We start from the raw sequence: 21,921 nt of genomic DNA on the forward strand, positions 1-21,921 counted from the left end.
ATTGGCTTGGTGCTGTCATTGGCATTGACATCGCGGGGCAAGGTTTTAGTCCGTGCTGTCCCTGCGCTCTCTTTTTACTACCACTTTAGTCACTATAAGTATATCAGAGTACAAGGCAAGCGATCCATGCCCTCGATCAAAAGTTATCCTGCTCGCCACCTTGTCATCGGCATGCCCTCTGGGGTAAAACTTGGACGAGGCTGGCGAGTCAGGGGCCCTGTCAGCTCGACTTGGTCTGCGTTCGGAATGGGCGTAGTCTAGGCCGTCTAGACGGGGCCACAGCCCGCGTCCTTTTGGCCAATCTACCGATGCGGCACCCAGGCCTCGTAGTGTCGAGGTTCGAGTCCAGTCGAGTCCAGTCGCCAGGGCCAGGCCGAGGTAGGGTCGCCCCACGACCGGTCCAAGCTCCCTGATAGCTCTCCTACTCCTAAGGGTTAGGGGACCGAAATTATGGTGTGCATACGTTGCAGATGGACAGGCCCAGGACTGGTGCACTGACCCGTGCTAAATTATTCACGATCCAGCTAGGTTCCATCGTTGCGATTCCCGAGCGAAAAGGTGGGCAGCTAGGCAAATGACAAATGGCTGTGGGTAGTTCTGCTCGAGGTCGACGATCCATATTCGGGGGGATGCGTATACCCGCCACGCTCCGCCGGCAGGAGAAGAGACTAGGGAAAGCAGAGGTGATCCGATAGGAGGAGAAAAGAGGGGAGGGGGATGTAAATTGGATGTGTCAGGCCCATCGCATGTCGTGCCCCCTGCTCCGTCGTGGCCCTGCTTTTGCTTGCGGCTTCATTCGGTACCAAAATTTGGATCGGCCTGCCAAAAGTACTGGGCTCGAGCTTTTTCATTTTTCCCTGAAGGATCTGCGCGACTTGACGTGCTGCATTCTGCGAAAAGGGCAAGATGGACGGCCGTACCGTACGGCGCAGTAACAACTTACTCTTACAATGTAAGCTTCTCAGCTCTCCATGTTTATGGGCCGCTATACTAGCCGGCCCTCATCAATCCATGGTTGAGGATGAGGGGGAAACAGCGGTGAATGTCGGCCCCGTTAGCGATGGTTGCGAGCTGCGTATTGTTGAGGGTGGAAGTTCCCGACTGTAAGGGACTAGGGTCAGGATGAACCAGGGTTATCTGATTCGACCTCCGCCGCACTCGCTACGTGATGCTGGCCGTTCATACCAGCGCCAGTGCGTAGCGGAGTCCCGCGGAGACGAAGTGGAGGCCCGTAAATCGCCGATCTCGATAGCCCCTCGGGGGCACGATCTGGTCCGTCCGCAGATGCGATCGGTGGAATGGACTACTGCAAACAAGTCCGTTACTGTCATGGTTGAGAGATCTCCGGTGGTGCAGTACGGAGTGCAGTCAAAAGCCATACGTAGTAGTACTATGCACACTTTGTATTGTGGTAGTGTGTACGTACTTAGTCATGCTATCAGGTGACTGCACCGGCACCGATCCCTTCTCGTGGTCTTGTTGCATTGCATTGCAGCCAGGCACCGCCCGGCAGTGTACTTTCTTTTATTCTTGGCACACACCAGTCCATATATCCTGATACTCAAATCCTCTTCCCCGAATGCCGTAGACCGATTGAAAGCCAGCGCCCGCAATTATGTCATGCAAAGCTGAATAGTAGGGCTGGTTCGTCCTTCGTCTCCACTCGATCGACACCGCGCGGTCCGAACGAGATGCAGTCGAACTGTCTGGCCGGAATACCTCCAGCAGGTACGTGCACTGCCGTTGAGAACTCGTGTCGATCGGTACCTGACTCGAACTGGACCAGCCAGGTGCATCCACCCTGGTCGCCTTCCCGGTGCGCTTGTGTTCCCCCAAATCCTCCCTCAATGCGCACCAGACGAAAGCTATCCGATGGATGGTGGGAACCGCCGCAGAAGCAATTTCAGCCTGCGCTGCCCGGCCATAGGACGGCGATTTCGATCTTGACCGGTCTAGACTTCTTTCTTCTTTCTCCTCCGAAGTGAGACCCGGCCGCGTTGGGGACAGCAGCCACCCCCTCATGGCTGGCCCTAATCTTTCTGGCAAGAGCGTCACCAATGCCACTCAAAGGACATAGGGACTGAACACCACGCTGAAGAGACTGGAGAGATCACCCGGGATTTCTACCCCCACCCCCCAAGAAATGGCGTCAGCCCACTTTCCTCTGATCTGATGCGATTTCACTTTTGACCAAACCTCTCCGGGATAGGAAACGATGGGCGGGTGGATTCTCGTGCATACTCTAGGGTATGCGGTTGCTTTTTCCCCTTCCTCCGCTTGCCCTTTTCCCCGGCATCGACGGCTCTGACTGGCGCAAAGCCGCAAAAAGGAAATAGACGGCAGCGCGCAGGATGATTGTTGTCGTCGTCGAATCATCGGTGACTGGGGGCCACCGACGGTGATTCGCAGGCTGCCCTGATCGTCGACCGAGGGATTGTCACGAGAATTTGTCAGACCTCCCCTCTTCCATTGTCGACTAGACATGCCATCCCCATTCTTTCGTCGGTGCAATGTTCGAGAAAGAAAAAGGAATCACCGGACCAATTTGACATTTGCTTGCCTCGTGGTGAGGTCGAACAAGCGGGGAGGGTGCATGGGCAGACCCGTTGCTTCTTGCCCGTATGCGACCCAGACCGCATCCAAATGATTAATATCGATGAGGCACTACTGTACCCAGGTCAGGTATAGAACCAAATCTATCTACCCTACAGTACTGACTCTACCTATACCCTAGGTATGCACGCTGGGTATGTATCTATGGTTATTCGTACCCTAGGATACCTCAGGTATATCATACCGATCCGTAATTACCCCAACGCTTACCGTCGCAAGTATACATACAGACCGACAAGGGTTCACCTCAGAGTGCTCTCGGCAAAGGGCGTCTGTCTGTACGAGATTCTCCACCGCGATCCATGGGACGCCTTGTCACTATTATCTAGTGCACTTCCGTAGTCTTACTCCTAGTAGGAGTACTAGTCTCTTCGAGACTGCATGGTCACCGTTCTTGACATCTTGTTTACTGAAGGTTTCCGGGCCGGCGAGGACCGCAGTGGGTCGCGGGTGGACACACAACAAGTAGCGCCAAAGCTCGATCGCATCATGGAGTTCCCCTCTCCTTCGCATTCCCCCCGCTACGCCTTGTGATAGGGCCAGCCCCAGCCTGCTCGTTCGGCCCTTGTATCGTCTGCGTATTGCTCGCAGGCCCGTCGCGGCGGCAGATTCGTCCAGCCACGGAGGATCCATGCTGCTCCTCATTTGCCTATTGCCTATTAGCCGTGCCCATCGACCATGACTGATGCCTTCACTGGCAGAAAACGAGGGAGATCTGCACTGTCCTTCACAGATCCCTCATGTTGAATCCGGCAGTAGTCCCTGCCTCGTCCAAGGGATTTGCTCGGTCTGCTGCTCAGCGCCCCAACCACCCCTCCACCCTGCCGTTCACTAGGCCTGCCAATGCCCATTGCGGTCATTCTGACTTTCTAGCGAAATCCAGTCATGGTCGAGAAGCGCGCTTTTGTAACTTCTCTGGATTCATCCTTTCTTCTTTCTGTCGAGGCTGCCTTCCTGTTTGGCTTCGACACGCTTCCGTCCGCGACAACCGTGCCCGCGAGGGTGATCACATGGAGTGGGCCAGACTACTTCCTCAGCATGTTCTGCTGTTGCGAGTCGACGCCATGGGACTCTTTGGCCGCTCCAACCGTTGGACCTTCATCCGGAATATGAGCGGGATGAAACGATAGTCGGCACTGCCGCAATCGCCTTGTCCACCCCCCGGTCCACTTGATCGTCCGAGCCTACGCGATGTACGTAGCGGATGTCATGCGGCCTTTAGGTTCAGTGGTTTATCGATCCGCTATCCGGCCCCCAGCAAATCATCACGGATACCTGCCCGTCGAGAGAACCTCTTCTGCTCCCTGCGGATGATCTGCTGTGCCCCGACGGCCACTTCGTCCCAGTGCAATTTCCTGAAACGAGACAGCCTCCACCGGCCAGAGCCAGTCGGGCTGGTGGACTCGGCCGTGAGGCAAGACGACCAATTTGTAGATCTACTAATCGGGTGAACAGATGAAGGGCTTGAAAATATACGCAGCAACACGACGGACGCCCCGAAGAGGTCCGACCCAGATCGTTCCAGGGATCCTCGTGGTTTGACCCGTCGTGAGGAGGGTCTTGTTCGGTACTAGGTAGAGTCGTATTCGAGCAGAGCATAGATTGGGTACCCAACAGGTTCAGTGTTCCTCCTCGGTCATATACCCAAGCCAGATCTCGGCTGACTCGGAGAGAGGGAGGGGCTGGAGAGCCGGCAAGCGAGAAACTCCGAGGGGGAAAAAAAGAAAAGAAAGGAAGAGAAGAGAAATGGATGAATAACAACTAACAATTAATAACATGGCCACTACGGAGCACAGCTTTAGAATATCCCTCGTTGACGCCGGATATCCCGCGTTTGCCCTGACCCTCAGGGAAGTCACCATGGTAAGCCAAGCAAATAAGCGTTCTTTACAAACAATACGATTCCGCGTAATACACAAACCCGCCGAGCAAATCGACCGAACGGACCTGAGGAGATGTAACTGCTGCAGGATATATCGCACTCGGGACCAACCACACACCGTTTCCCCTCCGTTTGACAGGGGTATTCTTAAAATGATGGCTGGGAAAATAATCCCCCATAAACGTCCAAAAAGGGAAACACGAAATATTAAAAAAAATTAAAAATTGAAAAAATTAAAAAAAAAACCCAAAAACCGTATCCTTGTATTTGATTTTATTGTTTCCTTTTGGCCAATTTCGCCCAGCTTGGCCAATCACGCGACGATTGGCTGGATGCCTCTCGGGGCAGAAGGTTATCATTGATTTCTCCGGAAGTTGTGCCCTTCTCGTGCCAGTTGCAATCGTGATTCACCTCGTTCTGTCAATCCACGCGATTTTTGAAGGATCTGCGCTCGACCTGGCCCTGATTTTCCTTTTAACTCCGCCCATTGCCTTACCCGCACGTCGCACCTTCTATCTTCTTTACCTCTTGCATATTGTATACCTCCCCAACCACCCACTCCTCCTTGCGCCAGGGATCCCCTCAGCATTCGACTCAGCTCTCGCCTATCTGCCTAGGTAGATTGCTGTGTGCTGTGGTGTGCTGGTGTGCGGCAAAATCCCACCTGCGTGTAATTCTATACAGCCGGTGGTAGAATATGCATAGTCCCTCATTGTCTTACTAGAACTGTCGCATTGTTCCCATCGCCCCCATTGTTCTACTCCGACCAGGTCCTTTGACTGAGCACTTAGCACAAAGAATCTCCGCAATCTCCACCTTCTCCATGAAGGACTCAACCGCCATGGAAACGGAATCCCACCATGCAGACGGCGAATTCGCGCATTCGCCCTGGGTTGATATGGGCACTTTCACCTCGCCGCAACACTCACCGCCGATGCCCGAATACACTGGTTTTGACTATGGCCACTCGATCATGCCCGTGGATACCCCGTACGGCATGTCAATACCGCCGCCCTACGCCTCGATGCCGCTACCCATGCCCTCGCATTCGTGGCCCAGCATGCTGACCACCCAATCGCCTTTCCACGAAAATGGCCCCCCGCCGGTCTCGGCTCCACAGTCGGTTTCGCCGTCGGTGCCTGCGCCGCCGGCTCGCAAGGCCTCGACGGGCGGTGCGACGCCGCGCAGGACCTTGACGGATGAGGATCGGAGACAGATGTGTCTGTACCATGAGGAGAATAAGACGGCGAAACAGACTGATATCGGAGGTGAGTTTTTTCCTCATCTGATGGGAATAAAATCAAAGCTGATTTGTCTGTAGCATTGTTTGGTGTGGAAAGAAGGTATACTTCTCATTGTTGCTGCATCATCTTCTGGACTAGCATACTAACACCACACCCAGTACTGTCTCCAAAGTCCTACGACAAAAAGAAAAATATCTCAACCCAGACGATGGAACTCGATCCCCCATCAAGCGGGCCAAGGGCCGAGTCCCAGATATCGAAAAAGCCCTCTCCAACTGGGCCCGCAACTACCAACGCCAGGGCTTCCCACTCAACGACGAAATGATCAAAGAGAAAGCCCTCTTCTTCGCGAGCACCTGCGGCTGTCCCGAGGGCAAGGCCAAGGTCCGCACAACCGCCTGGCTCGAGAAATTCAAGCAAAAGAACAGCCTACTCGGCGCAAAGACCCGCAAGGGCTCCGGCATCCGCAGTGGCTCCGACAGTCCAACGCGCATCAACACTGACTCCAACAGCGACTCCACGATCCACAGTCCAAGCGGTCGCTCGCCTGTTTCTCCAACAACTCTTAACGGCTTTGGCTCACCACTTTCTCCCACGCAAAGCCACGACGGTATCAAGCGTGAGTCGCTCGATGCTCTCCCCGAATTGGCGGGCGGGTATCAGCACAACCATTCCAAAAGCACGACTTCGCTCGACACCACCTCGACAGGAATGACCAGTCCCGCCTCCACGCTCGTCTCAGACAGCCCCTTCACACCAACAAGCCAGCGCCTCCCGGGCCTCCAGTCCCGACCACGCAGCCAGACCTTCCCGCTCGTCCCCATCGATCCCACCCTGCTGACAGCAGACGAGTCAATGGAGCACCCCTCCAAGACCGAGTCGCAACCCGTCTCTGTCCTCGAGTCACCACTGGAACTGGGCGACGAGGAAGCGCGGAATGCAATCAAGGGCACCGATCCCAGCAAACTGATCAAGCGCAACCGAAGCAACCCCGAGATCAAGACCAAGTCCATGCAGCCCCCGACCACGAAGAGCAGCACAACCTCGCCCATCGCCCCCAGCTCCCCGACACAGGAACAGTGCCGTGATGCACTCGAGCTCGTCATGAGCTTCTTCCAGAACCAGCCAGCTGGCCTGGCGCCGCAGGAGTATGTGACTATCGGCAAGCTGATGGAAAGACTCGAGCTGGGTAAGAGTCCTCTGGGCAACTTGCCGAGAATCGACGAGCACGATGATGGTCCTTGCATTACGAAGAAGCGCAGTATTCACAATCTCGGGTGAATCTGCTGCTCTTGCTCTTATTCTACCCCTGACATACATCTACAGCATCTTCCCCTGGTTTCTTTGTCTGGTATTATGATCCTATCTCACAAACCCGACTTACGCTCTCTATGTTCACTGTTCATTAATGCGTCCCATTATCCTGATTCCCCACCCATTTCGTTTTCGGCACTTCTGGCTTCTGGTTTTATTCTCGTGTTTTGTCTGCATTGTACGAGCCACCCCTTTTCCACCCGGAAACCAAAACTGTCAACACATATACACAACAGAGGGCAACCTCACTGCTTTGAGGGGTTTGGATTGGCGCTGGATTTTCTTTTCCTGCTATTCAGTGTTTTCGCATTTCCGCGGAATTCTACGCGGACCGGAACTCGGTACGGATTTTCTGAGGGGTTCATCGTGTTGGACCCAGGACCATCGTGGAGTTATGCTCATTCTTGTTGGCTTACCTAGGTACATGTTTGGTTTTTTGTTGTTTTTCATGTTTGCTACGCTTTTTGATGTTCACGCCCATACCCCATACCCCGATTGTTTGTTATATCCCCTTTGCTTTGTCGATTATGCCAAGGTTATTCTCTTACTCTCATTTACTTCTCTCCTCGAGTTTCTTTTTCTAAACTGGGCCGCTCGCGCGGAAAGTATAATTTACTGGCTTGTACAAGAGTTTAGCTGGTCTGTCAGATTAATCTGTCTTGTTCATTTCTCTCATTTCTCCTCCTGGATCCATGTTCATAGCAGCGCTACATTATGCCATGCACTGTATTTGTTGGTTCCGTACTGCGACTTCCGCTATATTACTCCAAGCAAGATGACATGGAATTCAGAGTGTTATACCCCCCTGAATCACGCACATGGTCGATGTTCCTCATTTAATGAGTTTCCAACACTATACCTCCGATTGCGATGAACGCGTCCCCCACACCAAAGTAGAATAAATATAGACTAAGCGCTTAGAGTCTTTCAAAAAGTATATCCACGAAAGTTCACAGTAAGAAATAAGGCCATGCAGGAACAAAGCCGAGTCCCGAGCCTAGAAACCAGCAGGTACAGGAGCCACCCCCCGATCTTCCATGAGATCTTGCACGCTGCGCTCCGCCAGCTCGGGGAGGACCTTAGACAAGACCTTCTCGATAATCGAGTAGATGAGATGTTTATTACAATACTCATCCGCAAACACATCCAGTACGTCCTCGATACTCTGGAGGAGAAACAACTCCTCCAACTCGGGCTGTTGTTCGCCAGTCTCCAATCGTCCACCCTCCTCCGAAAGCCCAGAGGCCAACCCGAAAGGCAATGACGTCGACGCCACCTGTTCGGATCGGGCGACTCCACCCCCCTCTTCATCCCGTGATGAAGGTGGAGATAAGGTCATGACGGAGGACGAACTGCCAGTGGCGACGATGCAGGAACGATCACTGGAGAGAGCTGAAGCAGCGAAGAAGGTTCGTGCGACGGCGCGCGGGATCAGAGCGAGGAGGCTAGCTGCACATCGCCGCTTGATAGCGGCGATCTCCGAGTTAGGGCGAGTTGGGTCTTGCTTTTTCTCCGACCTCGTTGTTGGTGTGCCCGCGCCGGAGTCTTTGATTCCACTAGGAGTAGTCGTAGTATCCACTGTCAGTGATGGGCTGTTTGTTAGGGCAGGGCTAGTTGGCTCTGGCGATACTGCTCGGGACAGATGATCACCGCTCCTTCCAACTTCAACATTTTTGTTACTTTTAAGTGTTTCGCCTGTGGCGCCCTTGTTCAAAGTATTTCCGATATGCGGTTTCAATGCTGCGCCGTTGCCTTCTGCCGGGATGGGCGCGGCTGCGGCGAGGGCTCTGGTCTGCACGGATACCTGCGGAGTCGGCGCGGGGGGTCCTCCAGTGTTCACGGCAGGAGCCTGGGGACGTGCATTGGCTGGAAAGAGGGCTGTCCTTGTTGCAAGAAGAAGGTTGGGCAACAAAGTGGGGGTCAGAACGTACTCCTCAATGGTCTCCCGGAGGAATCTGTGGAGTTTCAGGAATCAGTAATCAGAAATCAGGAAAAGATCTGAAATCATGACATCGGGAGCCCCGAGGAACGGAGTATAACGCCAGTAAAGGTGTGCAGTGAAAATCCCTCGACTGTGGAGCTGCCAGCAACGTTGTAGCGCCATGCGATCGGGGTGCGTTGTTTCCTGTGTCGACCAGTCCACCGCACGAGCAGAGCTTCATCTTCCCGCCATTTTAGGGCGATTGCGAAGTGGGGAGGCGGAGTACGATCGGCCCCGGTGTGGATGATGGGAGCTTGGGCCAATCCGGGCTGCAACAGGGATGTGCTCGCTGTCCACGAACCAGCGTCCTCAACGCCGGCGAAAGTGAGGCGGGCGCTGCTCCATCTCTCCTTCCTGCCCCCCATGTCGTTCCTTCCCCTTTCCACAATGCAGGTGTAGACGCAGGAGGATGCGCAGAAGGAGGAGCAGCAGCAGCAGCAGCAAGAGCAGTAACGACCCCAGCAATGTCCAGGGCGATGGCGGGTAACATCCCAGCAAGCCGTACCTGGCGTACAAAGCGGGCATATGCACCAGCCTCGGTCGCGCAGATTCGAAACTGCGCCGGCGACGAATTTCGCTGATTGGACGGGCGGCGGAAAAATCACTAGCCTCGGCCAAGCAGTCTTTCTTCATGCAAGTGCACCAAGAGGCATGGGCCATCCATCGCAGGGGATCGGCATCAGGCGATTTCCTTGCTCGTGCGCCATTTAGATTCCCCATCTCTGCGTTGAACGTGGTTCGGCAGCCGGAAAACTCTGATTTTTGCTCGCTCGTTGCTTTTTCTGGGCTGCATTTCATTTCCATCTTAGCGGCGCGGCGGTGCCAGGCCAAACCAGAGATCCCAAGGGTCAAGCTGAAGAAAAAGGTCTCATGATGCGGTGGATTCCTCCCCCAACCCCAACATCACAACCCACCAGCCGATTCGACCAGATGGAAACAAAGGCAAAGCGGCACGGAAAGGGCCGGGCCCCCAATCACACAGAATAATGAGACGCAGGAAAAGACCGAGAAGATCCCTGCTCCATCGTCGCTCGGGCCAGCTCGAGGAGGCCAATCCGACGCCTGAAATGGCCGGGCTGTAAGACGGTAACGGCAGTACGGCGAGTCAGCCACACCGTAATGTGACCATACCGGTCGAAACGGTACGATCAAGTGATCGATGCAGTATGCGAGCAAGACATCGCCATCCCACCATGACTCGCACAAGGTGACACTTGACCCTCGTAGATCGCAGTTCGGAGATCGCAACGTTTCTCCACAGTCGAGGGTTCATGCGCTCCCGGGAGGCCCGAGCCCGACGCTGGAAATGCTCCGGAGACACATAGTATAACACAATATAGCTCACAACACATAACACGCGTATATCAAAACGAAATATGGACTCACCTGTCAAGGACCCCGTCTGTGTCACCTAGCTGACCCGGTCCCGCCACAACCAGATGTTGGACGAGGGCAAAGAACCCCGATAGCCACGGCATCCGCTGCGAGAGGCCAAGGAGTTGGGAGGCCATGGACGACACTCGGTAATCCAAAACTGGGCGCTTACGCCCAACGCCGTCTGACGACGACTCCAGTCCATCCTTCTGGGTCCCTGGCGTTGCAGCGGGAAATGAAACACCGGCTCCGTGCGAGTCTCCTGGCCCTGGATGGGATGCGACGCGGAAGAGACCCGTCGCAATGAAACGCAAGGCGACGTAACCAAAATAGATGCCCTGGAGGACACTCCATATCCAAACCGTGATTTGCGACGGGGTGGCAGAGTGTTGGGGCGCCGGAGAGTCGTCTTGCTGATGGAGGAGGCCAAATTTCTCGAGCTGACTGGTGGGCGTATTCGCCGGGGAATCAGAGCCTTGTGGGCCTGTCGTCTGGTGGTTTTTGGCCGTGGCCATCGTTGCGAGTTTGGTGGTGATTTCCCAGAAGAACCGGCCTTCGCAGATGCGACCAGCAACTTCTTTCCCCAGTATCAAATCGGCCATCACATCGCTCACTAATGTCCGGAGACTGCTATTCTCCAAGTCCTCAGTAGGCAAGAGGACCGCCAACGTGCCATTGGCGAGAAGGCGCCGGTAGATGGCTTCATTCTCGCTCTGCGCGCCTATCGTATCAGGGTCTGCTGGGTCCGGAATGGGCGAGAGACCAGGATGAGGATTCAATTCGTGATAGATGGTACGATGCGACGTTGGGAGCCCTGAGAGATGCGACTGTTGCTTGGCTAGTCTATAAGCTAGATCGTACACCACTAGTTAGCATTGTGTTCGCTCCAACCAGATGGTCGCCGCCAGGGCCACCAGAATGATTTGGTTCCTTCCATGTTGTCCAAGACATTTGGGAGAGGGGGTGGTCTCACAGAGTATATGTGCTTCCACCAGCGCCGGGATGTCATCCAAAACCAGCTGTGCGACATCGATCTGACGTATTCTCTGTTCCAGGGCGCGGGTGCAGTGTGCCACGACTTGTAGTACCTCGTTAACCAGTGCTTGGTCCGACGTAATCTTCGAGTACCATGAGTACAGAAATTCCTTGATTATTATCGCGATGAGGGCGTAGAGCTGACGGTCAACGTCGTTGGAGCTTGTGAGAGGAGGTAGCAGCTCTTCCGGAGGCTGCGGTGAGGATGCGCCATGGCTGGTCTGCGGACAAAGCACGCGTCGAATGAATGCGAGGGTAGCTTTCTCGCTGGTTGGGTCGATAGTTTCTTCTCTGGCTGATGACCGCTGCGTTCGCAGTCGCGAAGAAGGTCGTGTTAGAGGCGGTTTATTTGAAGGCAGCGCGGTCGATCTGGAGCTGGAGGTTGTCGGGCCGGCCTTGAGATGAGAATACGGCTGCAAGCCAGGGCGGGGAGAGTCGGTCATGGCATCTCAGGGCACCAGGCCTCGCCTGGAACCAGTACAGTCGATATCGGTGCGTGCGAGGGTGTGGACCCTTCTCATAAACACCGACGTGTTGCTGTTGTCGTCACCGCGAAGTTGATCATTCGTATACCCAATCGGGCTGTTAGGGCTTAGGGCTTCATGATAAGGTCATCCCCGCATTGCGATAAGCAGCCAGTTGGGGTCCGGCGACAGATTCAGAGGATGTTTTCCCAACTCTTTCGCCCAATTCTTCTCAGAGACAATTCACGAATATGTTGGCCAATTATGACGCGATCAGTCGTACCCCGCTGTGGCTGGACTGTGATCCTGGTATGTTTTCTTACTCGTACCTTCAAACAGTGACGCTGTTGATGCTGACTCACGACAGGACACGATGTAAACACTCCGCTCTGACTACTCCTTCATAATGTACAAGTCGGCTAAATGCTGCAGGATGCATTTGCGATCTTAATTGCTGCACACCACCCCTCTTTGAACCTCCTGGGTATCACAACTATCCATGGAAACGCGTCTTTAGAAAATACAACCTGCAATGCTGGTAGTATATTGGAGGCTATCGGAAGACCAGAGGTCCCGGTCTACCCGGGAAGTCGAAAGCCATTCTCCAGGCCTGCCCTTCATGCTCCAGATATTCATGGTAAGTATATGCGTGAAACTACAAACTTTAACCACGATATACATATTGTGTTCGAAATGACATATGCTTACCTGGGTTTGCTAGGAGAGTCCGGGCTCGACGGAACCGATCTCCTGCCAAAGCCCTCACAAGCACCAATCACAACCGAAAACCCAATCCTGGCAATGCGAAATGCACTCCTTATGCAGCCAAAGGGTACACCGTGGGTTGTCGCAACTGGAACCTTAACGAACGTCGCTCTGTTATTCGCGACCTTCCCCGAGGTCGCAGAACATATCCAAGGACTGAGTATCATGGGAGGTGCCGTTGGAGAAGGTTTCACGGATGCACCGATGAGCAAAATTGCGGGAGAAATGACTCGGATTGGAAATGTGACACCGTGGGCCGAGTTCAACATTTACGTGAGTGCATCAAATTCCCTCCCAGTGATTTGGTCCTGGCTAATCTACTAACCATGGCCTTTATAGTGCGATCCCGAATCCGCAGAGTCAATATTCAGCAACCCAATCGTCGCCCCGAAGACGTCCATTGCCAGCCTAGACCTGACACACCAGGTTCTCGCTTCACAAGCAGTACAGACGCGAATCCTTCACGGCTCTAGTGACCCCTCCGAGCCACCGACCGTCATCCGCCAGATCCTGCACGCATTGTTGACATTCTTTGCGGCCACATACGAAAACGTCTTTGGGTTAGCTGCCGGTCCCCCACTCCATGATCCTCTCGCAGTCGCTTTTATTCTGTCGAACTTGAATCCATCTTTTGCGAAAAGTCACCCCAACCAAGTGCTCCACTTCGACGATAAAGGCGGGGAGCGATTTGCTATTAAGATCGTCACGGATGGTGAACATGGCAGTGATGTGTCTACTACTGGTCAGCTGGGACGGTCTATTGCTACCCCGGTTGATGGGCCTGGAGTTGCTATTCCGAGGGGAGTGGATCTTGATGCTTTTTGGAATATGATTCTGCAATGCGTGCAGCTGGCTGATGACTGCAATGCAGCCCGAAAGGCGTGAGAATGTGATGTGTGACTTCTAGTAAGCTGAGATATATGGAGCTTTCCACTGATCGTCTGCATATACACAATAGATAGATTGCCAGCACCGAAGGGCTCCTAGCATTTTCCATTCTATAAGTGCTCTTGCATAACAAACACCAATCTAAACCGTATTCTATAAACAACGCCATGCAAGTTCTATCATCTGTCAAGTGAAGAAGAATCTACCACTCCCGAATAGACCCATCCGGCCCAAAGAACTCCTTCGGCTGCCAGGGCTGCGTATTCTGAGCCACCTTCCGCACAACCTCCTCATCCACCTCGATACCCAGACCAGGCGCACTCAGGGCATCAACATACCCATCCTCCACATCAAACACCTTTGGGTTCTTAACATAACTCGTGATATCATACTCGCCCGCCTCAGTATTATAGTGAATACCAAGACTCATCTCCTGAATAACAAAGTTCGGCGTCGAAAGGTCCACCTGCATACAAGCAGCCAGGGCAATCGGCCCAAGGGGACAGTGCGGCGCAATCGCCACATCATACGTCTCAGCCATCGACGCAATCCGCCGGAGCTCAGAGATACCACCGCAGTGACTAATATCAGGCTGAAGCACATCAACGCTGCCATCCTCAAGGAATCGCTTTACATCCCAACGGCTAAAAAGCCGCTCGCCCAGCGCAATCGGGCAGGAAACCTGATCCGACAATTGTTTGATACCCTCCGGGTGCTCGGAGAGAAGGGGCTCCTCCAGGAAAAGAGGATGGTGCGGCTCCAGCGCCTTGGCGAGCTGCTTTGCCATGGGTTTGTGCAGACGGCCGTGGAAGTCGAGAGCTGCGTCTAGGCCAATGGACTTGATAGCCTTCAAACGCTCAACGCTCGAGTCCAGGACGCTGGGTGAGTCGAGCCAGTTGACATCCTCAGTCGCGTTCATCTTGACAGCCTTGAAGCCCTGCGCGAGACGCGCTTTGCCGGCGGCTTCGACGTCCGAAGGGCGGTCGCCACCAATCCATGCGTAGACGGATAGTTTGTTGCGGACTTTGCCGCCAAGGAGTTGGTAGATTGGTACGCCTAGACGGCGGCCTTTTAGATCCCAGAGGGCAATGTCGATGCCGGAGATGGCGGACATGAAGACGGGGCCGCCGCGGTAGAAGCCGAGACGCCAGGCCATCTGCCAGATGTGCTCGATGTCACTGGGCTAGGTTAGTGTAAGCTTGTAAAAGGACGCGGCAATGGACTCACTCTGCCTCGTATCCCTCAAAGCGTTTGCACAAGGAATTGAGAGTACCCTCAACAGCCTCGGTGTGGCCTTCCAGGGTACTTTCCCCCCAGCCATACATTTCCTCTTCATCGGTGACTTTGACGAAGAGCCATCGAGGGAGGACTCGGAAATACTCGATGCTCTTGATCTTGACCATTTTGCTTGCGCTGTCTGGGCGTTGTTCCAGCTGCAGGGCTTGGAAGATGCAGAGGGGTGAAGACGAGAATCAGGGACACTATGGCCGAGGGGCAGAGAGAGCTGGGGTTTCAATCGGAGTTGCTCCGTCGGGAATGACGATGAAGAAGCGGATTGCCGAAGCGTGGAGGTGCTCCGGTTCCGCCGTCACGGCCCGCAGGGTCCAGGGTCTCGGGGTGGACCCGATTCTGGGGTACCAACATGCAGGGTGAAAGGGAGTCAATACTGGTGGTTTCACTATTAGGATTGCAGTGCTTTGGTAGCTTCGTTGAATTCGTGGGGCTTGAAGGTACGTTTAAATGGTGCTGATTTTGTGGGCACGATTGCTACATCTACCGCACAGTGTAGTTGTGTTATCTTTGAACGCCACGTATAATCTATTGCCTATTTTTTAATAGTATTGACGTCAAGCTTTGCTAACGTGAAAATCTCACCAGTGTTGTAAAAAAAGGGGAGAGAAGTATACGTACCCGATTTCTCTGGCTTTACCACGACAGTTGATGTTTACTGCTGTAGAAATAGTGCGCTTAGCAATAGTGCCTTGCAATTCAATTGGGTCAATAGCCAATCTACTTAATTTCATCATTTTGTAGCTGTAGTATCGTGGATAGAAGCTGAAAAGGCAGCGGGGGCACGACTTGTAGGTGGCGAGGTGAAACGGCGAATCGAATAGCCCATCGAGAGCGGTTTCAGGATCCTTCTCGACAATCGAATATTACTAATGATTCAATTTCAAGTTCGAAACAGAACCTATGAGAGCAAGTGTGTGCCTTTGAACTGGATGTCTGAGAAGAAAATCTGGTGGATATAAATCTATGTGGTTAATTCCGGTACTTAATAAGGCTGCGTTTGCGATAGAATTTTATTATTTTATTTATATTCTATTTATATTTTATTTATTTATTTCATATTATCTGATGACTTAATTCTGGCCCAGTTGTAGCCTATCGCGCCTAAAAGCATATCCCTCCTACTCTCATTGTTTCTTGTTGTGTCCAGGCAGATGCACTCTTCGCTCCTTCCCTCTTCTCGGAGATCCCCGTCGGCTGAAAGGAACGTCATTTCGCGGCTCCACCGCCGTCGTTGACCCCGTCCAACCTTCCCCAGATCTTCGATCTTCTCCCTGTCAACACTTGCAGATTCCGCTTCGCTACCCGAGGATGCCCCCGCCCAACTCGGCATCGGTATGTCTTTCCTGAGTCCTTCTCTCCCTCCGACGACTAATCTCGTCCAGCACGGCACTCCCACCCTTTCTCCGACTACCCCTACCCCTGCGACGGCGCTGGCGCCCGAACCCTCGTCCCGGTCCGACTCGCCTGCGCCCGTTCCTGCTGCGCCCGACGATGGGGCAGATGCTATTCTCCCCCTCTATTCCAGCTCGTTCCTGATCACCCCACGCTCAAACCCACTTCCGCAACGGTCTTCGCCCCCGCGACACTCGAGTAGTCAATACCCCTCCAACGCCATGTCTCTACGGATGGAGTTCGATGAGATGCAGCGTGAAATAACGGGACAGACAGAGGAGGAAAACGAGACCATGTGGGAGGAGGCACAAAACGAAGCACGGGCCGAAGCTATGCTCCGAGAAGATGTCAATGTCGAGGATTACCTGGGTTCGCATGGTACATGGAGGTTCCACCTTCCGGATAGTGACTCAGATGGGGATCGAGATGATAGACAGGATATGACCTCCCAGAGAAACAGACAACCTGATGACTTCACGCACCCCGAACGTCGCCCTCAAATTCCTCTCCTGCGTCACTCGCTCGATGTCGTTCGCCGCGCGCGCGAAGACCTCGAGAACAGGAACAACAACATGTCCAACTACGAATCGCCCCGCTCAAACCCCCGTTCTCTGTACGGATGGGCGCCCGGCTCGGAGGAGATCACTGTCACGACCGGCGGAGAAGTGTCCGAGGATTTCAACGATGTCCTGGATCGGGCCAACGCGTCTGTTGGCGAGGAGCGTGGCCCAGCCCGCCTTCGCGAATCCTCCGATCGCTTGCTCCCGCGGCCTTCCACGGACGATCACGCAGAGGGGAGCAGCCGAATGCGAACTCCGCCGCTCTTGGCGATGGAGGCTCTGCTGCAATCTACAAGGCGACAGTCGCGCCTGTCACGAGCCCGCAGACTGGAAAACTACCTGCTGGATGGACAGCCAAACCGGTCGCACGAAAACTCCGATGATACTGAGCGCGCAGCTCCCTCGTCTTCGTCCTCCTCACGAGCCTATCGCTACCGTCCGGCGACTCGGGGCTTTACCTCCACAAACTTGCGTACGCAGCCGACGGCGCGCCAAACGCGCGTAATTGGTGATCAAAACTACAGCGTGAAAGAAATAATCAATTATCTGGGTGTTTTGCGCTTCTACTCTTACGAGGAAAGCATTATCACGACCGGAACGCGGAGCGTGTTCGAGGACGTATTACATTGGGAAGATCCTGATCTCGTTACGAATATCAACTCTATCGCTCCACCGGCAACCTGTTCCTGGCTCCAACCCGGTATCGTATTTACAGGCCATCAACGTGCCGCAAACACAGGTAGCTCGGTACTTCCCAACCGAGTGGCGGGCGCACGTGGAACGAACAACAGCGACCCCATCATCGTGGGTGGCTTCCAAGAACCGAACCCCATTAGCGTCACCACGACGGCGGGACGGCGTTACATGGCCAACAACCGGGACGAAAACTGGCCGGTTAAGCTCACCATCCACGAAATCAACTATTCAGATATGACCCTGTCTGGCACGATGGAAGCTTACAATATTCCCGACAAAAGCTCGCCCACCCACGACGCACATATCGTCACGTTCCTGGAGGGCGAAATCATCGACTTCCACAAACACACCCTGGAGACGGAGAATTTCAAGGCAGATATTGATGTCGATAGCACATACTGGCGCAAATTGCCGCCCTTCAACAAAGACACGGAACCAGAGATTGCGAAGAACCTGGTGAGCAGGAAATGGCACACAGAAAAAATGGCCGAGGGATGGATCTTGATGCGGTGGAAAGGTAAGTTATTCCCGCCTTAAATATAGGCAATCATTTGCCTAAACTGTCTATCAGAACGATGCTTTATCACACCAACCGACTCGCGTCAGGGTCTCACCATCTCCGGGTTCTACTACATTTCTCTACAACGCAGCTCCGGCCAGATCGATGGACTGTACTATGACCCTGGCAGCTCGCCGTACCAGCAGCTGTCTCTGAAACCCGAGTCTGAGAGAATGGTTCGCCCTACCTATACCTTCCGGTAGATGGGCGAACTGAGCACACACACTTGATCTACACACTTTTCATCTTCTATTTCTAGCGGCCTCGAAAAATCTTCTGCGTCGGGCAACTGTATGGATTATTGTGCCCCATCTCTTCTTGAATATTTTTATCATCATATGGTTATGGTTGTGGTTATCTCTTATTTTGCATAGCTCGGTGGCGTTTCTTGGGTCCATTTATGTACATCTATGGATGATGTCTGGGAGATTTTCGCGGGACCGATTTTACGTTCTATTTTTATTTATTCTTAGCCCATGCAGAATATTCTCACCGCTACAAAGCAGTTCTTTCAAAGCGACAGATGAATAATCTTTCGAAGGTCCCTCGCAGTGAGATCTGAAGAAGGGAAAGTGCTATGGCAGGCCAAAAAGGATGATCTGACACTGATTATCTATCTCTATCTGAGCAAATTCTCCAGTACAAATGCACCATGGGAGTGGGCACAAGCACATTATTGGGGAGCAGGGGTGTCGTTGAGTGGGTTGTTCGGGGTCCTTCCCGAGATTTTGCTATTGGACCCGTAGGGCGTATTGGACACCCGCGCCCTACTCTATCCGTTCTATCTTGGTATGGATCACCTTGACGAAGTTCGGCCCCATTATGTATACCAGGTAAAGCCCAAATGAATCTTCTTGATATTTTGACATCTACTTACTCAGACCTGTCATCAATGTCCTTCGCCAGGTCGTCCTCCATGGCGTCAATCGCTTCGTCTTACATGAATGGCCTGCTGCCTCGAATCCATGTCATCGGCCTCGGCAGCATCGGCACATTCACCGCACACTCCATCTCAGAGATCTCCTCCGGACCACCGGTGACCCTCCTGTTACACCGAAAATCCCTCCGAGACGAATACCGCTCAGCCGGCAACCAAATTCGATTCGAGTCGAGAGATGGGAAAAAGCGCACTTCCCTCGAATATGACCTCGAAACGCTCTACGACGGCCAATGGCACAGCAGTCCGCACGATAGTCAAAACGACAATAATCCAAAAGTCGTCCGAGACACTATCTCCAACCTCATTGTCTGTGTAAAGACGACCCAGACAGTCTCGGCCCTCCGACCCCTCGCGCACCGCCTGAATCGCGACTCGAACATCCTCTTCCTTCAAAATGGCGCCGGAATGATCGACGAAATCAACGGCAAAATCTTCTCGGATCCCGCCTCTCGACCAAGCTTCCTCATCGGAGTCATTTCCCACGGCGTCACTCTAAACGGCCCCTTTGATATCACACACACCGGATTCTCCGCAACCTCTATCGGAGCCGTTCCTCGCGATTCGGGATCGTCTGCTATTCCCGACTCGCAATCATCGTTCCTCCGAGACGTCCTCCCTCGCTCTGCGACATTGAACGCTGCCTCCTATTCCTACAAAGACATCCTCCAAATCCAACTTGAAAAACTGGCAGTAAACGCATTCTGTAACCCCGTCTGTGCACTGAATGATTCCATGAACGAGTTCCTCTTCTCCGTCCCACATATAAGGAGGTCTATACTGGAGGAAATCTCCCAGGTTGTTCTTGCCCTGCCGGAGCTGAAGGGCGTGCCGGGTCTTGAGGAGAGGTTTTCAGTGCAACGGCTGGAAGACACTGTGAACATGATTATTGAGAAAACGGCTAAGACGACTTGCTCGATGGTCTGGGATCTCAGGGCTGGGAGGGAGACGGAGATTAATTTTATTAATGGGTCTTGGAGTCGGATGGGGAGGAAGGTTGGTGTTGAGACGCCGGTCAATGATGATCTTGTGAGGCGGATTCTGGACAGGAGTTTGAGAAAGTAGAATTTACAGATTTGCTTCGAGGGTGTTCTTTGTTACTTTCAATTTTGATTTATGCGTTGGAGGACTAAATCGCAAAAGCGTAGACAACGGGATCAACATGATACAGACTCATGTCCAAACCATACCTTCAAACAAATACTGCATGCTTCTGTGAGGGGATTTCAAAATCCCGACTCGGATTTGCTGCAAAGCAGCAGTCGGGACGGGGACTTGGTACCGTGGCATTTAACTGGACGGCGCCATTCTCGTCCAATCATGCCATGCGGCGGAGCTCCACCACGCCCTACATAGGGCGCGAAATCTTGCTTAAAATTAGAGGTTGGTATTTGGGTCTTATGGCATTTTCGAGGGGCATTAAAATAGTATGCAATGATCATTCCTGGTAGTGTCGGTTCTGAATTTACTGCCGCGTTTACTCCCTTGGGTATTGAAAAGTGATAATAAATAAAGCAAAATAAAATACATTAACTTATCTATAACGCAATATCAAATGCATGCGAGCTCTTATAAGCATTCTGCAATAGTGTTGAGAAAGCATCTCATATCTTTTCCCTCGTGACGAAGGCTTATTTTGGTGACATAGCAAAACGACTGACTCTTTCGCCGAACCTTCGGCCCATAAACATAAGTATTGAAGAGGGGAACGCTGTATGGCAGCACGCGCTGAGACGTGCGGGTCGATTCAGCAGAAAAACCACCACAAAACACACGCGTAGCAATCAGGAAATAGCGAGAACCCCAAGTGTAGGGTTCAGGTCGGGGAGGTGTAAGAAGGTGTATGTTATTCTAGAACTAGCTATCCGGCCACTGTATACTGCCGGTTATGTCACATAGTCTGGATGGCACCCATGTAGTAGGGGAGGGCGTCTCCCCACTACAATATCTACTCGGCTGTACGACAGTCCTAGGGTGATCGACTTCCCAACATCCCGTGTCTCTACACAAACACGATGCCCCCTGCCGCAAAACGGAACAAGCCAAACCCAATTTGCAGCTTGCCAGTTGATGATCCTGATTGAGATGTTGGTCGCCTCATGGAGAGAACGATTCTGATTGAATAAGTCTGTGTCCTTGAATCATCTTCACGATCGACTTCGTGCATGCTCAAACTTTTTACATGCACGCGGAATGTCTCAAGCTTGGACCCAAAAAAAGCGCTGATTAAAATATTACAGTTCGGGAATTATCCATGGTTGCGCCGTGTCTGCCACCGGGATTTAGGCGGGGTCTGCCGAGAGTGAAGATCATGATTGGGACAATTCATCTTCTTTGACATCTCTACTAACACGGGCACGTATTATGCTCTGGGGCAAACATCTCTGAATACCTTGAAGCTTGCCCCGAGAATCCATCTCAATAACTTGCGGGAATTTTGATCGTCTTGGCATCCACACAGCAAACAGCAAAGAACAAAAAAGACAATGTCGTCGTAAATCTTACCGACACCAAATATCACCAGCTCGTCTAACGGCCCCAGACCCCAAGAGAAGTACATAGCTCTCATCGAGGCCAGAGGAAAGCCCGATCGAGCTACGATCGATGCCCTCTTCACACAACTTCCACCGATAAAGCCCAACCAGATGCTCGGCAATTGGAATAATGGCGGATTGTTTGATACCTGCCACCCGGTGGGTCCGCAGCTGGTGAAGATCAAATGTATCTGTTCAAGCCTGGCGCATATAAGCGACAGTAGCGTATATCAAATAAGGAAATTCCAGCCTGGAATACATTACCCGGCCTGTATTAATCTTTTAAATCTCGTTAATTTATCCTGCAACTACCGAAATATCAATGATGGCAGCAAGTCAGTCCATCACGTAATCGTGGACTTGTATAATCGGTGGACAATATCCTCCGTT

At 52.9% G+C, this 21,921-nt stretch overlaps 6 protein-coding genes across 6 annotated transcripts; 4 read left to right on the forward strand and 2 right to left on the reverse strand.

Annotated features, from left to right (window-relative positions):
- Positions 1-5,318: 5,318 nt before the first annotated feature.
- On the forward strand, positions 5,319-7,020 carry N7532_010588 (uncharacterized protein; the record flags this gene model as incomplete). Its single annotated transcript, XM_056623079.1, has 3 exons — positions 5,319-5,763; positions 5,817-5,838; positions 5,898-7,020. 3 exons carry the CDS (start codon positions 5,319-5,321, stop codon positions 7,018-7,020), a joined length of 1,590 nt encoding a protein of 529 aa, XP_056470495.1.
- Positions 7,021-8,050: 1,030 nt separating this feature from the next.
- N7532_010589 (uncharacterized protein) lies at positions 8,051-11,886 on the reverse strand (the record flags this gene model as incomplete). Its single annotated transcript, XM_056623080.1, has 3 exons — positions 8,051-9,008; positions 10,421-11,258; positions 11,382-11,886. The coding sequence occupies 3 exons, from the start codon at positions 11,884-11,886 to the stop codon at positions 8,051-8,053; spliced, it is 2,301 nt and encodes a 766-aa protein (XP_056470496.1).
- Positions 11,887-12,158: 272 nt separating this feature from the next.
- On the forward strand, positions 12,159-13,557 carry N7532_010590 (uridine-cytidine N-ribohydrolase; the record flags this gene model as incomplete). Its single annotated transcript, XM_056623081.1, has 5 exons — positions 12,159-12,216; positions 12,275-12,282; positions 12,340-12,544; positions 12,629-12,945; positions 13,012-13,557. The coding sequence occupies 5 exons, from the start codon at positions 12,159-12,161 to the stop codon at positions 13,555-13,557; spliced, it is 1,134 nt and encodes a 377-aa protein (XP_056470497.1).
- A 205-nt stretch (positions 13,558-13,762) lies between these two features.
- On the reverse strand, positions 13,763-14,963 carry N7532_010591 (mandelate racemase/muconate lactonizing enzyme family protein; the record flags this gene model as incomplete). The annotated part of the gene is made up of 2 exons (XM_056623082.1): positions 13,763-14,738; positions 14,788-14,963. 2 exons carry the CDS (start codon positions 14,961-14,963, stop codon positions 13,763-13,765), a joined length of 1,152 nt encoding a protein of 383 aa, XP_056470498.1.
- Positions 14,964-16,161: 1,198 nt separating this feature from the next.
- Positions 16,162-18,263, forward strand: N7532_010592 (GID4/VID24 family protein; the record flags this gene model as incomplete). Its single annotated transcript, XM_056623083.1, has 3 exons — positions 16,162-16,185; positions 16,236-18,018; positions 18,073-18,263. 3 exons carry the CDS (start codon positions 16,162-16,164, stop codon positions 18,261-18,263), a joined length of 1,998 nt encoding a protein of 665 aa, XP_056470499.1.
- A 713-nt stretch (positions 18,264-18,976) lies between these two features.
- Positions 18,977-20,062, forward strand: N7532_010593 (ketopantoate reductase family protein; the record flags this gene model as incomplete). Its single annotated transcript, XM_056623084.1, has 1 exon — positions 18,977-20,062. The coding sequence occupies one exon, from the start codon at positions 18,977-18,979 to the stop codon at positions 20,060-20,062; it is 1,086 nt and encodes a 361-aa protein (XP_056470500.1).
- Between the last annotated feature and the right edge of the window lie 1,859 nt (positions 20,063-21,921).

Source organism: Penicillium argentinense, assembly GCF_028826775.1.
Source record: "Penicillium argentinense strain IBT 30761 chromosome Unknown utg000010l_segment0_segment0, whole genome shotgun sequence".
NCBI classification, from domain to species: Eukaryota; Fungi; Ascomycota; class Eurotiomycetes; order Eurotiales; family Aspergillaceae; genus Penicillium; species Penicillium argentinense.